Below are 17,284 nucleotides of genomic sequence, written 5' to 3'. Positions count from 1 at the left end.
CGATTAATTACCGATTCGATTCACGCGAAAGGAGAACTATCCGAGATACGTACGATCGCATCGGAATCGCCCCAGCCTCGTTGATCCAATGAAAGCTCCCTTAAAAATCCATCGTCGTCGAAACAGCCGGCGGAAGAAACGAATTCGATTTCGACGACCGTACGAAAATACGGCACACGTTCGAAAGAAAAGACGGGCAAACGGTCGCGAATCGATACGCCTCTCTTTCCGCGACTCGTTTAGGGGGTGGTCCGTCGAGGCGAAGATTCGAGCGAGCAGTTAAACGGACACGACAGCTACCGGAATTTTCTTCTCCCGTGTCCGTTTACCGGGCCAGTTCTCCTTTGATTTTTTCCTGGCCTGCCCCCTTCCCCGCGAAACGCGCAGTCCGTTCTTTGTCTAAAGCATTCGAGCGTGGCCTGGGTACCTAGCAGGGAGGAGGAGGCCCCGGGGCCCAACAAAAGGAGAGCGAAGGGCAGAAAAGGGAAATTTATGTATGCTGCCCGTGGCGCAACAACGCCATCTGCGTCGGAATTCCGTACGGCCCGTCAGTTTTTCGGTTTCCCGAAGATTTCGGTCAACCGGACAGTTGCGAGAAACCGTCGCCCCTTTTCGGGTTGAGCCGACCGTTCAGCTAATGATCCCCGATTTCCCGGTGGGTTCGGGACCGGAGCGACCTTAAAGCGCGCCGAAGGACCTCGGTGTCCTCCATTAATGTAATTATACACGTCCCGGAGGACTCCAAGGCCGTACACGCGTGTCGCCTCGACGTTCGGCTACCGCTCTCGGCTCTGTTTCAGCTACCTAGGCCGTCCAGGCCGATCTTGGACTCGCTTCCAGTCGAGCATTCGCGAGATCCATTACGATCTACATCGTTGAACAATTTTCCAACGGTTTCTTCTGCTTCGAAGTGGACAGAATTTAGGCGACAACATCGAGACACTCGAGTTTCAAGGGTTGGTCTCCGCTACTCGGCAATTGGGACAACAGGTTTAAAATCTCTAAACAATCGAAAGCTCTTACACAGTCGCAATGATTCGACCGCTACATTCTACCAACAAAGACGTCGTTCCTCGGACACGCGTGAAATTAGCATGGAAATCGCGCGGAAGATATCGAATGCGTTCGACGAACCGTTCGTTCGGCGAAAAATGGACTCCGGCCAGCGCGGAGAACGGGCTGAAAGGAAAAAGGAGAAGAGACAGTTTTCCTCGGCGTTGCCGAACATTTATCTCGAGTGTCACTCGAACGGAACTTTCACCGGCACAATGTCACACTACGTACCTACCTACCTTCCTCGGTTCGTTCACCCTTCCCTCGGCGCGACGCGCCGAAGGCGGTCGGTGTCCTCCGAAAATCGTGGTAATGGAGCTTCATTCAGCCGTCGGAGTGCGTCATTTGCATTTCTTGCGATTTATCTTCGTCCCTTCGGCGGCGGTTCAGCGGGCAGCCACTTCTCCGTGCTTCTTTGTCATAATAGATCGCTACCGGGGAGCACGGTGATCAACGGGGGCCGCCCGCGTGCTTGAACCGGCATTAAGTCGAATTCTTCGGTTGAAGTTGCAATCGGGGCTTTCTTCGACGGTGTCCGACTCTCGTGGCTCAGCTTTTTCCTCGAGGATCCTGGCAGATTCCCCTTTGATGGACGACGCTTTGATAAATAAGATTCTGCCAACGATCGCGAACCGTCCGATGGAAATCTGCGGACCGATATTGTTTCTTGCGGCATTTTCGATGGGAACGTTCGAGATCTTGTCGTTTGCGGAACTTTCAACGAATTAAGAGTCTGCGAAGGATATTTCGTTTCTTCTATCGTTTGTCGGTGAGCGTGTATTTAGCTCCAATCGATTCGCATTAGAACGACGATCGAAAGGATACGCTCCTCGAGATACGTAGTTTGCTTGAAAATTGCACGGTACGATGGTTCGGAACCCAGGAACGATAACAACTGCAACCAGTTACAGAAGCGACCGCGACCGTAATCCTTATAATAGCAGAATTTCACGCAGCCTCGATTCATCGATCATACCGAGGGAAATTGAGTCCTCGATTCCGGCGAACGTTTCAATTAGCCCAGTCACGTTGCAATCGGCGGAGTTATCTCCGGCCGTTGCAGCGAGGAAGGGTTGCGTCCGATGAAAGCCGGCCACGGGACGCGTCGGTGTTCACGGAACGAATCGTCTAACGCGTGGCTAACGCGAACCCGGCGGCTCGTCGCGACCTCAAAGCTGTGCCGCAATGCCCGCCGTCCCGGTCACCTCCTCGCGGACCGGCCGATATATCATTGCAAAGTAGCCGGGACTAAACGGAATCGTTTCCCGTCTTTCACGTCCGAGGGAATCCTTTCGTTCGCGATCGTTATCGAGAAGAATGCCCGGCATTCGTCCGGCTCGGAGATAATTCATTCGCTTCTTTCGGGGATCGTCATGGATCCCAGATTTCCTTTTCACGCGAAACTCTTTCCGCCGGTGGAACTGTTCGACGATCATCGATGCGTCTTGAACGGGCGCCCGAACATTTCACGGATCGTCCACGGCATTTTTCCCTTCGCGATAGGGAAAAGGAGGAGTTTCTTTTCTTTGTTTCTGTCTTTTCATCCCCTCGGAGTTCTCTTCGCGGCTCCGCTGAGGAAAGAAAGGATCATTGGGTGTACGGCAAGGTTCGGTTTGATTTTTTCATAATTTTTGGCTAAAGATTCGTCGATTTTTCCGATAGATTCGCGTCGGAACACCGAGAGAAAGGTAAGACGCTGAGCACGAGCGCAGTCTTAGCGAAGCGGGAAGCGCGACGGGTAGGGCAAAGGACCCTCGTTCTGCAAAATATCAAAGGCTCAGTAGGGAAATTGAAAGGCTTTGTATAGAAATAAGAATGTATCGACTGCCCCCGACAACCACTCACTCCGGAACAAGATTTTCGAATCTTTATACCCAAGAACGCGACGGGAATACACAATTTCCAAAATGGAAAGTGCTGCGTTGCTTAATGGAGTGCTAAGTAAACAGTTCCATATTAACAAAGAAAAATCCGATAAACTCTATCGATATACGAACGCAAATTAATCGCGATGTCTGTCGTCAATTTGGTAAATACAAAACACTAACTTTAAAAATCGGACACGCTGATTCCCTACTTGTATCGAACGCGCGTGTTTCAATTTAGATTAGCTTGAAATAACATTTTCATTTTCTTAACCTTATATTACGAATAAACGTTGCAAACTGTAAATGACGATTTGCATTAACATTTTATTTTTCTATTTAATAAATTCGCATAGACGTGTTCACCAGCGCCATCCGTGGCGGTTCGCTCAAGCTGTTCGCATAAACCTATATCTTGTGAGGTATACCTATGATCGATAAAAACGTTCTCTGCAATGATCCTGATACCGAGCTAATGACTGCAAATTGATTTTTCTATTTTGCATAGAATACAAGAAAATCTTTCGTTGGAATAAATCGCGAGGACAGATGGCTTGTCGCGTCTGCAGATTTGACCGACTGCAGCCATTGCAGCCGACATGTTCTTCAAGTTTCACGTCGTAATTTATGGAGGGCGCGACGACCGGTTTTCCACACGGTCGGTATTACAGTAAGTCAGTGCTATAGTACTCTTCGTCGGTGGTTTGACCAACATACCAGAAGTATCGGAGCGCTTCGAGCAAGTAGTGCCAATAGTCGAAGTTGACAAGTTGAAAAAGCCGAACATGGCGGTTGCAACGAATTCCTTCGATTGCTGGCTCAGTAGCAAGCTGCAGGCTTTAAATACTGACGAAGGTGTGTTCGGATCGTATATCAAAGGAATTTTAGAAGGTGATGAGACGGAGGATGAAAAGACCGAAGCCCTAGAAGGCATACTCGCTGGCATAACGGTGAGGAGCACTCGGACTGTGAGGTTAGAATGCGCTTGCTGTTCGTAGCCGAAATTTATCAGCCGGTCAAAAATAACAGTCGGATATTTCAGTTTTTTTTGTCGTCGACTTGCATGTGCCCGCACAGGCTCGGTGCATCGTGCATCTCGTTTTGCGTGCATGATTCAATTTTGTTGTCGCGTTCGTTGTACCTTTTAATATCCTTGTATCGAGCGAGTGTGAAAGTACTGACAGTTTTCTATAACATTATTGTAACTCGAATTCACGAATCTCTTCACCTTGATAATAAATGTAAATTCAATTATCTATTTAGGTGTATCGTGCTATGCACATTTTCGTCGACCTCATCCTCTATTTGTGAATGTAATGTTGGGCCCTGATGATTTTCAGGACGACAACATCAGTAATCATGTGACAGAAATATTGAGCGCCTGGGCCAAATGGCTGCCGGTTCAGGACATCGATGCTTCCAAAGAACCAATGGAAGACGTGGACGTTAGATTGGCAAAGATGCTGGAATCCCAGTCTTTGCCGACCACGACGCAAAAGAGTTACACGGAGGAAGAGAGGCGAATAAGAGAGGCCATTCTTGCACAGTACAGTCAGATGTCGGAGGAAGAACAAAGCGACGGCGATGGAGAAGAGAACGGCGCGAACGGAGGAGACTGTGGTATCGAAAAGAATACAAATGCTGCTGCGATAATTCAGCAAGAGAAAGAAAAGAGGGAGAAGGCTAAGCTAGAGAGTCAGAAGAAGAAGGAGAAAGATAAAGAAGATCGGTATGTTAGGATAGTAATAGTAGTAATGATAAGAGAAAGAGAATTAGAAATGCGCTAATACTAAAATTCTTGTTTGTTCAGAGAGAAACAAAAGCAATTGAAAGAAGAGAAAAAGGAAAAGCGTAAGACACAAAAGGGAGAACGAAGGAGGTAGCAGTGGGACAACGGGACATTAAAGTTTATCTTGAAATTGAAAATAATCAAACGCAATCTAGCATACGTATACATCTGTATTTATTCTTGTGCATGTAACGATCTCCAGCAACTATTTAAATTACTTTACTAATCCACCCGTCTCGAAGAGTATACTTTCAGATGAAATACCAAACATATATGTGTAGCCGAGTAATATTAATTACATCTCTGTGGTATGTAACATTACAGCCTGTGCCTTCTGTCTGTTGAAAATCTCTGTAAATCGTCTACTCTCGTGTGAAATAGTTTTCTATCTACGCGTTTCCCGTTCTTCTCGTGACGTTAACGTTTATCGATCATTGTTTCATCTTTAAGAAGGATATAATCTAAGATTATTTTCCTGTTCAGTTCCGTTTAATTTTAAGCTGCAATCATACAAAGTTTCGTTATGAAAAGAAAATGAACACAAGCGAATGATTTGTACTTTGTAATTACCCCGCTTAGCTTATGTTATCTTAACTGGATCATGTATTTAATACTGATTCATTGAATAAATCATTTAAATAATCAATCACCGACTCACCTGTGGCCATTAAAAGGACACGTCCTTCTAAAGTACGAGTAATCGGTGTCCGCGCAGGGTACAGTTAACTGATCGAACTGCATGCTGTTCTTGTATTTGTATTTTTTATTAGTATATATTTACACACAAGATACCGTGTCGAAACCGAGTCATCTTGGTATTGCATTAATAATGAAAGACAAACGCAGTAAGATAAAAACAAACGAACAAATGATACAAAAGATGATGATGATGCTTCAGTATTGTATCGTTACATGTACTAATGTCATATTATCATAATCATTTATTATTAGCAATTCTTTTCTTCATTCACTATAATTAAGTGGGCAGAAATTGACGAACTCGCACTTACACGATATAACAAGGTCTTTCTCCGCTTATCAACGCAGAGTTACAAATGATCGTTGTAACTCTTCCTCTCTCTCTCTCTCTCTCTCTCTCCACTGTTCAATCTCTCGCTCTCTTTCACTCTCTCTCTCGCTCTCTCTCGGTCTCATTCGTTCACTCACACCTTCCCATAGTTTGTTTCTGTTTCTGTCTCCGTCTCTGTCTCTGTTTCCACATATATATCCTTTCCCCCTCCCATGCTTTTTGTTCTCCTCGTGCTTCTTCGTTTGTCATTTTTGCAAAGCTCGTTACAACAACAACAACAACAACACATCGAATCAAACGATCTCGTACAACGTCGACGACTCGAAGAATCAATAATAATAACTCCGAAAGTAACACACTCTAACGAATACCTAATAGAAGAAATCACGATCAGAAATCACGATTAGAACGCACGCCATCGATTCCGTTATCTCAACATGCGAAAAACTGCGTTATTATCAAAGGATACATATGTATATACACATATGGCTATGCATGTATATATATATATATATATATATATGTATACACGTATATTTATTATTACATTTTGTACATGCTTCTGTATTCACGGGACACGATCTATACCGACGCGAGTAAGTATACAACACACGAATCGTCCACTGGAGAGAACTCGACAACGACAAAGGAGAAACCATACACGGAACGCGGAAAATTTACAAATTCGGTGAACAGAATGCTTCGTCGTCCGGTAGCGGAGAGATCATTCCGCTCGCTGCTCGTTGCCCGACTTCCTCCCGCGGTCCCGGGGAAATTTCCGAACGGCGCGCGCTGGACGAAAGTCTATTTAGTCATGATTGTCCCTATCGAAGATACTACAACGAAAAGTCGAAAGGAAAAGAAACACCGATCGATGGATCATCCTTCTCTCGGCGGATCGGTCGAGTCACCGGACGGGGGAAGGGGGAAAGGAATTACGCGCGTTACGACGGACGTGATTTTGTACGGACGTAGATGATCACAGCACACGAGCGTTGTTGTCGGTTGGCAACAAGGTGCAGAGAAAATGGACAATCAAATATATTCGTAGTGTTCATGAATAGCGCACGAACAGAAGAATCGACGTTATATTATCATATATTATCTTTGAAAGTCGTCGGTATCGTGGACGACGGTTGTCGTCGGTGACTACTCGCAAAAGGAAACTCGCGTTTCGATTCTATGCCAAAGGATGCGAATAGAAAAAGAGCATTTTTCGTTTCGAGCAGAGTTCCCAAGCAACCGTCCTAGCATAAACGCAACGCATACTTTTGCTGGAACACTCTGTGTTTCGCCTAAAGAGAATTAAGTTACTCGCGCGTATGTTGTCTAAAGTCGTAACGCATGCTGTAACGGTTCGAAAGTTGGCAAGATCTTTATCTAGAATTCGATGAAATATTTGAACGACGAACGTTACTACGAAAACGTCCGCCATCTTTACGCTCGTGTGCCCGCGGCCTTAATCGAATCGCGTCGTTCAGCTGGGTAATTGTGTGCACGCTAACAAATACACGCTAAAAGCATTCCTCACGCTGAAGCCTGAAAGAGAGTCCATTTCTGTCCGTTCCCTGTCCTCGCGAATTGTCGAATTTCCGAACTTTCGGACCGTTCTCATCCCTCGTGAATCCTCGTCCTGGGCCTAGGACTAGAAAGCGGCGCTACCGTGGTTCCTCGTTCGTACGGATTCCGGTGATCGCGATCGAGATCGAAACCGAAATCGAAGCTCGAGCAACCCCCTCGTTCTTCCTTCCCACGGGACTCTTGTCTTCGTTCGGTCAGCGTACCCGGCGGTACGTTTGTTCGCTTAGCTTAGGCGCGCCGAGCGTTGGACATTTTAGTCGATCCTAACGCGCGTTATTTGATCCCACTGTATACAATATAGTGAACACAACTAAAAACCTCGACGGACTGTACAAACCGGCGTGAACAATTGGCGAGTGTCGGGGAAAGAAAGGACACCTGGCTAGGGGGTGGCCGCGCTAACCGCTTTGTTCTCTCGCGCCGAGCGTGCGTCATTGGCCGACGATCGGGATCGTCCGCAAGGAAACCGACGTCCAGGGACAACGACTTCTCCCGTTTCAAACGATTCCCCCCGCTGTTAAAACGCTCAACGGCCGCGCAATTAAGCAATTCCACCAGATGACCCGGCTGCGACGGGACAACATGGCCGCGATTCAACCGTCATCGGTAACCGTCGCAGCATTCGACACGAACGCCGGCACGTTTATAACGCCGATGAGTTTTCGCTAACGAGAATTGGCAACTGGGCTCTTCGACTGCTCTAAATGTTCTCTATAGTTTTTGAATAGAAACGAAACACGTTACTCTCCGTTCTACTACGGCCGAATCGTTCCCCGCTTCTAATGGATATTCGAGCGCGGAGAGTAGCTCTACGAAGCACAGCCGCTAAAGAAATCACAGGACAAAGGGGCCAACGAGATGAACACACGAATTCAATTGACTCGATTTGAAGGTGTAACGCGAACGTTTCGTTCGGTAGAAGCCTTTTCCCCCGCGGATTGAATTCCCCGCGGCGCGAGCCGATCGACGAGAACTATCGCGCATCCTCGGACAGTACAAAGGGAGAGGTAAAGGAGCACTGTAACTCCGTACAATGGAACTACGTAGTTCGAACGGCTTCGCGTCCTCTAATTACGTCTAAATGGGTTTACCCTATTCATATTTAAACTCGTTACTTGTTCGCATTCTGCTTGGGTCTCTTAATTACGTAAAATCGTATATGTATATTATATATAGTTATGTATATGCGGTAATGTTCAACTCACTCTCACTCTCTTTCTTTCTTTCTCTCTCTCTCTCTCTCTCTCTCTCTCTCTCTCTCTCTCTCTCTCTCTCTCTCTCGCTGGACTCGTATCCTCTTCGTTTAGGGGCTATCGTGTCCGGGCTTGATCGTTTGGTTTGTTCTCTTGGCCATCCGTTCACTCACGCATCCGTCTTGACTCACGCACGTGTTCGTTTAATGTTAGTTACTTTTATACACGATTTCGTATTCTTCTAGCAAGAGCCTACACCAAACCAGTAGCGCGTGTCTTTGCGTTTTCGCGTGTTCGTGCGCGGTAAGTGTCGTGCCGCCTTTACACGCTACACTCGTTAAGCGTTAGACTCTTTGTTCTGACTACGGTCGAATGAAGATCTTCCGCGGGCAGCTCTTTCTCTCTCGCGTACGCTCCGTCGACACCTGCGAATTTGCAATCATTTGGTCAACTGGTCGTGGTAAACGCGACGAAACCCGCGAGAGATTCCGTTTCGTTTCGTTTCGTTTCGTTTCGTCTGTGAACGCGGTACCTTGTCAATCGTTCCGGCGCGGGTTCGTCTTTCGCACTGTTAGCTGTGTCCGCCGTATCAAGCGTTTCAAAAAAATCACCTCGAACGTCCCTTCGTCGCTAGGGTGGAGCAAGTATGCGTACCGCTGGGAAATCGCTCGATGGCTGATCGATCGATCGCTCTTCATTTATTCTCGACCAATGTTCTCTTGCCTCTACTCCCGAGTCCCTGATACTTTCGATAATCAATTTGCCGCTCGTCGATACGGTTGCGCGTAACTAATTGCAACTGCGAAACCGTCGACTAGACATCGAGCCATCTCCCAACTGTAGGTGGAATGAGAAGACCGCGCGTTGGAATCGCCGGAAATACGGCGATACGTTTTACGCGGAAACTATTAGGCACCGGGGAAAGTTCCTGCGGTTTTCTCGTCACCGACCAATCGAGGTTCGATTTCGTTCGGTACTTCGCTAGGTTAACAAACTAAATGGTATTGGCAGCAAGTTACGTTTATGCCGTTGGTATCAAAGGAAAAATTCACTTATCTCGCGAAGACGATCTTTGCTTTTCAATGTCGATTTAAGAATCCGCACGAACTTCTTCCGGCGCTCGATACTTTTTGTACGTGCTAATAGTTGGACGTAGAAATTGATCCGGTGCTTTTTCAATGAAGTAGCATTTCGGAGTCTCGCATTTTCGTCTCAAAGTTGGACAGCTGTTGAACATTTAATTGGAAATTTACTTGGAAGAGACACCGAGAGAATTGCTACACCCAACATTCGAGTATAATGAGTTTTTAAAAGATTCTCAGCGAGTCCCAACTAATTTTCTACGTTACTGGAAGGTTCGATCTGCTCATTCGAAGTGTTTAGAAAAGTTTTTTTTTTTTTTAAGGAAATTGACTTGTAACGCGTGACAAAGGAAAGAACCGAAGCATTTACGAGGTTTTTAAGTACTTGATCTGCACATTCGAGGCTTCTTTTCCTACGGATATTACTGTTGCGTCCTAGCTTCGAGGATCGCGATCGAAAATCTTTGATTACACCGGTACCTCCGATGGAAGAGCTTCCCGGTTCTCGGCGGAACATCTCAGCCGAACGCGTCGATCGAGCTGTCTGAACGAATGCCGAGGGCGTACGGTGACGACCGAGAAGCGTGCAGCGGTTTACTTTGCTCGTATCGTTTGCAAAGGCGAGGGAAACGCGCGGAACTCCCGCGAACGCGACACAGCGACGTTCGACCGAAAGAAATAAATGACCGGGAAACTGCTGGATTCGCCGAACGAAGCACAGATCCAACCGAGAAAGTACGCGGTTCCTAAGGTAAAATCTTCTCCGCGATTCCGGCATTTCGAAAAGGATCAAGTTCGGCTCTACTCGTTGTGTGCTTCCAGATCGCTGGAACTTCGAACTCTGCGTTCTCTAGAAATACACGGAATAACGAACGAATAGAGAATCTATTGAAAGAACGGATGCGAATCGCGACGCGCCAGCGAGCAATAATATTTGTCGTGTTTTCGATCGATTTTCGTACGCGGGATCAAACTTCGGCCGTGTTGGAACGCGTCTCGGTGGATGGCTTGAAGGGGGGGTAGGGTGTGACTCGGGTGGTCGGTGATCGTATACAAACATGAAAAACGTGTTACGTGTGTGTTACGTGTATGTTACGTGTGTCGCGGTGAGTGGTCGTCCTTACGGGGAAGGCTTTTCAAAGGGAATCCTACGATGACGTCTTTTACTTCAGTCTTCTCACTTGAATCTCGTCTTTTTTTCCGTTTGTCCCTGGCGGGGTGTGGTTCGGTACACGCGACTCGAAATACGTACGGCGCCGTGTGTCGCTTGCAGGCCACTTTCACACGATGCTACACGAAACAACAAAATACGATTTTTGTCTTTTTATTATTTTTCCATCGATTATTCACCTTTCGATCCACTCGTCTTGCAATATCGCGCCACGGCGGACAATTTCGTAACAAATTTCGAGAACAAGTGGCGAAAAGATGAAGATGAAACGATTCGCGACTGTGAATCCTCGAATAACGTTCGGTATTCGTTACGCGCGTATCTCACTTTACACGTCTACCGTGTGAAAGCAGCTTTAGGCTATCAACGACGAAATGCTCGAATACTACGGGACGCGGAGTTAAGCCTATCCGATCGCGGAAGCAAGAAATACACTTCTAGTCCTCTATCACAACCGGAACGAAAATCTGTTTGTTCGTTACCCGTCCCTCGAGGAGAGCAGCTACAAAAGAGGGGGTGTCGCTGTTGTCGAGCCTAGCCCAAACCGGGCCGAAGGCGATGGGAATCAAAGCAAAAGTACCGAAACGGTTCGTGGACAAATGAACGTCGCTAACAACACACCGTAATATCGATATTTAATTAATCCAAGAACGCGTCGCAAAAGCTTTTCCTTCTCGGCGACTCGGAAACGGCAGCTGGGGACCGCCGTTGTTCCGGGCCACTCGATTGTCCTTCAGCGTCGACTAGCTTTTAGAATCGGTTAGGGCTCCTATGGCGAGCTACCAGCTCGAGTATCTCTCGACGAGCGAAGACTTTCGTTCGGTGATCTCTGAACACGAGCGGGGAAACTCGTTCCGCGTTTGTCCGTGTTGGCGATGCGACCTTTGGAAACACGATACACGCGAGTGTCTCCTCAAATCCTTCGCATACGCTAAGGGGCAGTGGTTGCCAAGAATTCGTCGATCTTGATTTTAACGTCTAATCGCTTCTTTATTCTCCCAGTTTTCGTTTGTTTTCTCTGTCGATGCGAAAAAAGGTGATTCTTCTCGAACGGAACCGCGCGAGCTTCAACCTCCGTGCACGCGACGGGACGTGTTGCGACGCACGCGTCGATTAATTGTCGCCGGGACACGCTAAAATCGAATTTAATTACCCAACTACTAAAAGATCAAGGTACAGTCTTATTATTTTCCAGCGTCTCGAAGTTTCACCAAAGAGTTGAACAGTTTAAGGTAGGAAAGAAATCCTTCGGAATTGTCGATTGGCGCAGAATTTAGGATTGCGTCAAACTGTGACGTAGTTAGTCTTAGTTCCTTTAGCGTCTTCCGTTCTGTCGCTCGAAAGATGTTCACGCTAGCAATCGGAGGCAAAGAAAAGCTAAGGCGGGTGTTCCGTGAAAGCTGGTAGTCGACGCGTGCACCGTAACACGGTTGAACGCGTGCGCGGGGCTCGACGTTCGTCGCCGATTCGGGGGACACGATCTCCTAAATCCCGTGACAGATCTCGCCCGGTTCCCCTAACCTAGTCCTACGGGAGGAGGGAAAAAAAAGAGACAAAAAGGCAAATCCTCGTGCTCGAAACTCTCGGGTTTTCCCCTTTCGTCGGGCTTAATTAAATCGGTCTGTACAATATATCCTTACACGTACAATATAATTATAATTAATCGTCACTCTCCGCGTGAATCGTTCTCACCCCGAGATACGGAGATGTCCACCTGCGTAACCGTTCTCGTTTCTCGTGTCTCGTCAACTCGTTAACTCGTGATCAGAATCTTGCGGCGCGAACAGCGAGAGCGATAATAACCATACTCAGAGGAGAAAAGGATAATGATTAATAGTAATGAAAAATCATTATTAGCGATCCGTTACATCTTAATATCGGAGAGATCTGCGTAAGACAGTGGTAGATTAATATCACAATAAGACTAATCAGGCCTCGTGAAACTGGGGCGCGCACGCTCACGTTTCATCTCCCTCGTTTCTTCAACCGCCTAACTCATCGTCGTCTACTACGTTTTCTTCGTTTTCTTCATTTTTTTTCTCTCGATTCACCGCCCTCCCACCCCTACGTTCAGCCTAAACCCGGCCGTCGCGCGAACCTTGATCGTTCGTCGGAACTCGGCCCGTTGTTGTCGTCATCGTAAATTTCGAACGACTCCGATCCGGCGATTTTTCGCTTCTCTCCGCACGACTGCGAAGGAATTCGATGCTGGCTCGACGACGCGGGAACACGGTGCTGTCGCGCGGGAATCGTTGTTCGAAAACTCACACTCACCCTTCTCCTTCTCTCTCTGTTCTAGTCTCCTCGTACGATTTCTCTTTTTTTTTTCGGTTTTTCCTCGGTTTTCTCTTGAATATAATAATCGAGTCACGGGGTCTCGTCGGTCGATCGCGGCGACGAACGGCGGTTGCGTGGGTCGTTGACACCTTCGAATGCGTCGTCGTCGTCGTCGTCGTCGGCAAGGGCAAGGTAAAACTGGACCGAACCAATACGATCCGATCCTGCCGCCCCCCGATCGACTCGCGAAACCGACTTCTCTTCCGGCTAAGTAAATTCTTGCTAGTATCTCGAAGGACAAGGGACCGATATCGGGGAAATCGAAATTGTTTACTTTCTTGCTCGTTCTCTCACTCTCTCTCTCTCTCTCTCTTGCTCTCTCTTTCTCTCTCTCCCATTCTCTCCCTCTCGCGCTCTCGTCTCCTATCGCTCTGTCTCGCTCTCTTTCACTACATTACTTTCGATCGACTACGATTGGTGCATACACGTCGTTACGATTACCTGAGTGACATCGGGGGGTGCGGGTAGCTAACGCGCGGGACACCCCGGCCGTCGGGCGAACCTCTGCTAACTCGGAAACGGAGATAAACGTCTGTGGTTTCCGGTCGCGCGACGGCGTGGGGCCGCGTCGGTCCGCGGCCCGCCCTCGTCAGATCATTTTGCCCTCGGCGGCTCGACGCGTACATGCCGGAGAGACTAGCACAACGCGTAATTTACCCTAGCCTTCGTCACGCGTGTGGTGTGTCTCGGATATAGAAACGATCGGGCCGATCCAGCCAGCCAATTCTACATGCCGTTCTGAGGTGCTCTTGTAATCCCGAGTGCGCGTACGGGCGTTGGACAAAATAATACGAACGCTTTGTACATTGAACCCTGAATCGCTAATTTCTCGCGAAGGCAGCTATCGTATCCGACCGAACAATTTCTGGCCTTTTTCTCACCGATTCGGAAAAGCGCCAACGTCTGTGTGTGCTCCTTTTACAATGTTCGTACGGTAATAAGAAATATTACTGAAAACAGGACTCGCTTCGTCGACGATAGCGCCCGCTCTGACTACACGGCTCAGCGATCTGAACGTGTCATCGTAGAAATTCCGAATAACGCGTCACGGAATATTCCTCTTCGGATACTCTTGGAGCATTCGGGTTCACGGCTATACACCATCATCCCCTAACCTTCCTACTACTTTATCCAACCCCCACGCGCGTCTGTGTGCAAGTGTCTCTCTCCGTTCTCCTCGCGCACATACCGGGTGAACCTGAGCCGCGAACGCGGTACCCCTGACACGGGCACACAGATCCATCTGGGTACGTACGAGACACGTGTATAGATGATTCCGAGAGTACTCTACACGGGGGCCTGAATTGGTCTTCGGCCGGCGGTCGATCGCGTTCGTGCTTTATTGTCGTTGATGAAATCGACCGGCGGCCAGTCTGGTTTCCAAGCTCGACGATCGTTCGGGATCTCGATCCGTTCAGTTCCCGTCCCGGTTGCACGCGACGAGGAGCGTTCGATTCGCGGTATGACACGGTACGGGGCTGCTGGAGGATGATAGGGGCTGGAGAGGGTGGAGCATCTAGAAGTGGCTAGCGCAGGCCCGACTTCACAATATCGGCGGTAAAAACGTACCGGAATCGTCGAGATTCGGGTCCAGACTCGCGACGATATCGCCGGTCGACGCGTGTCTCGACGTGGCGGTCGGGGCGGTGCTGGCGAGCGCGTGGCTGCTCGCGCTGCCGTTCAGCTTGCTCTTCACCACCAGCCCGGCGTTGTCCGCGTTGTCGGCGGTGCTGATTCTCTGCACATATTTACGGCCTTTGTAGAGTCGGTACATCGTGTACGGCGGATCTTCCACCGTGGTCGCACGTTGCCGGGGCGCGCTCACCGTTACGCTCACCGTCTGGGCGTGGGCCGACTGCGAGGACGTCTCCACGGTCGTCGTGGTGTTCGCGTTCGCCGTGTTCGTGTTCGTGTTCGCGTTCGCGTTCGAGCTCGCGTTCGAGTTCGCGTTCGCGTTCGCCGTGTTCGTGTTCGCGTTCGCGTTCACCGTCGACGTCGCCGTCGTCGAGGAGGACGAGTTCATGTGGTAGGACGACGAGTTCAACCACTCGTGGCGGCTCGCCTCGCTGGGGGTCATCCGCTTGTATGGATCCCACCTGAGGATACAACAAGGTTACGATATATATATATATATATACATATATATCATCTATATATCGTGTCTCTTGCAATTTTCAAATACTCTATATGTACAGCATTTTGTTAGTCGGCGTCGTTCGCGAGCAGTTTGTTAGAGGGAAACGAATAAAAGCATCGATTAAAAACACTCACTCGAGGCATCTACTGATAAAGTCCACGAATAGGCTGTCGGTGCAGCGGAGAACCATCGAGAGATTCTTGCTACCGACCCACCTCTTCTTGCCCTTGCTGTTTGTCACGCATCGTGGACTTCCCTTCGGGTCTGAAAACGATCATTTCCATTATTCAGTTTCGAACCGTAATTACCCAAGTCCCCGGGACGGTCTGTAATCTCGTATAATCAAACAATGCGTAACGTGCACGACCGACTGGCTTCGTAAACTACATATATCGAATTCGCGACGCGTGTTCACGCACTGGTAAATTCTATGCTCACGGTTGAAATTAATTTCGACCTTTACAGTGGACGCTTCCGAAGCAGGTACGCGGTGAACGAGACGCGCGGAAACCGTGTTTCGATTACATCGGTAAATACGTGCACGTACGGTCGGTGTTTCTCTTTTAACTTTTACGATATACTTTATAATTAGACAGCCCCTCGGAGGAGGGTCTAATTCGTGAAAATCACGGGGAAGCTTGAACGTGTAACCTTCCCCTGCTAAACACCCTCTCCGAAAAAGATCGATACCTCGATGATTGAAGTATAAAAATAAATGTTGGAAAACTGGGGAGACGATTAAGAAATATTCATTTGGTTTCTCTTTTGAGCGTTCAACGGATAAGAGAGAAGAAATTTGCCAGAATGGATCGTACCGAAGAAAAGCCTGCGACGTGTCGCGTGATTGATGATGTAATTCGGCGGCGCGCCGAGGACCTCCATGATGCAGGCGAGTTGCTCGATCTCGTCCTCGCCCGGGAACAATGGGCAGCCGGTGTACAGTTCGGCCAAGATGCAGCCCAGACTCCACATATCGATCGGCGTCCCGTACGGAAGGCCCAGAAGCACCTCCGGGCTCCGGTAGAACCTGGACTGCAGGTACGTGTACACGCGCTGGTGGCTGTAGCACGAGGACCCGAAGTCTATCACCTTGATCGAGCTGCTACCCCGCTGCTTCAGAAGCACGTTTTCCTGGAACGATCAAAAGCGGCCGATCAGCGAACACATACCGTGTATCGACAAGACGAATGATCGTGTTCACGGCGATTCGATGGTTTTTCAACTTTTCCGCGCACAGGCGCACCGACCCGGCGGTAAGTTAGGGGTAGTTCGGGGACATGGAAACGAAATACGGTTCAGCTGAATTCGGCAACTCGAACGCAACAATTTCTGTCCAGTTGGAATTAATAAGGATAAATAGCAAGTTCTAAAGGGGACGACGGTTCCAGCAAGGGGTTAATAGTTTTTTCGTTTCTCTTCGACCGTGGTTTCCCTCGTTCCCGCGGTTCACCGTCAAAGAACTCCCGCGTTCGCCGGACAATTTATTTCCGGCGTTAATCGCGGCGGTGGCCACCGCCGAACAGAATTTTAACGATCGTTAGGGGTCCGGCATCGTGAAAGGATAGCGCTAGCGAGCACCGCCGGTAATTATCTCTGCCGAGGCGAACACCGGCGCGGGCAAGTATAGTTTGGTCTTCGGACTTTCTAAGAGGACGCAGCATGCACGCGTGCACTCACCGGCTTTAAATCGCAGTGGATGATGTTCTCCCGGTACAACAGTTTCAGGCAGCTAATCAACGAATTAGCGAACCGTCGTATCAAGCTCAGGCTGAATCCCTGGTAGCTGTTCCTTTTGATTAGTTCGTACAGGTTCAAACTGCGAACGAGAGAATTGGAATTTTGAGTAATCTGTAGGTTCACGCAGCATATCTCTTTTAGCGGCGTGTGGCGAGCGTGTTTCGATCACGGATAGAGACCGATTCTTTGCGTTCGATGTATCGATTAGGTTTCATCGTTGGCATCGACTATTGTATACACGGGAAAACGAGGCGGCCGAATCGTTTGATTCTCAAGCGAAAAGAAACTTGCTACGATAATCGTTTGGAA

At 48.5% G+C, this 17,284-nt stretch overlaps 2 protein-coding genes across 2 annotated transcripts in view; one reads left to right on the top strand and one right to left on the bottom strand.

Annotated features, from left to right (window-relative positions):
• The first annotated feature begins 3,630 nt into the window (after positions 1-3,630).
• LOC116430364 (coiled-coil domain-containing protein 43) lies at positions 3,631-5,023 on the top strand. Its single transcript, XM_031984376.2, has 3 exons — positions 3,631-3,868; positions 4,259-4,647; positions 4,729-5,023. Exons 1-3 carry the CDS (start codon positions 3,704-3,706, stop codon positions 4,799-4,801), a joined length of 627 nt encoding a protein of 208 aa, XP_031840236.1. The 5' UTR covers positions 3,631-3,703; the 3' UTR covers positions 4,802-5,023.
• Positions 5,024-5,452: 429 nt separating this feature from the next.
• The window catches only part of LOC116430348 (uncharacterized), a 169,382-nt gene continuing 157,550 nt past the window's right edge, over positions 5,453-17,284 (bottom strand). Inside the window, 4 exon segments of the mRNA XM_076371794.1 lie at positions 5,453-15,197; positions 15,373-15,502; positions 16,054-16,369; positions 16,916-17,054. Of these exon segments, the coding sequence (XP_076227909.1) occupies positions 14,645-15,197; positions 15,373-15,502; positions 16,054-16,369; positions 16,916-17,054 (1,138 nt within the window). The 3' untranslated portion in view covers positions 5,453-14,644.

This window comes from Nomia melanderi, chromosome 10 (genome assembly GCF_051020985.1).
Source record: "Nomia melanderi isolate GNS246 chromosome 10, iyNomMela1, whole genome shotgun sequence".
NCBI classification, from domain to species: Eukaryota; Metazoa; Arthropoda; class Insecta; order Hymenoptera; family Halictidae; genus Nomia; species Nomia melanderi.
The sequence above is the reverse complement of the archived record's forward strand: the minus strand, read 5'-3'. Positions and strand labels throughout refer to the sequence as shown.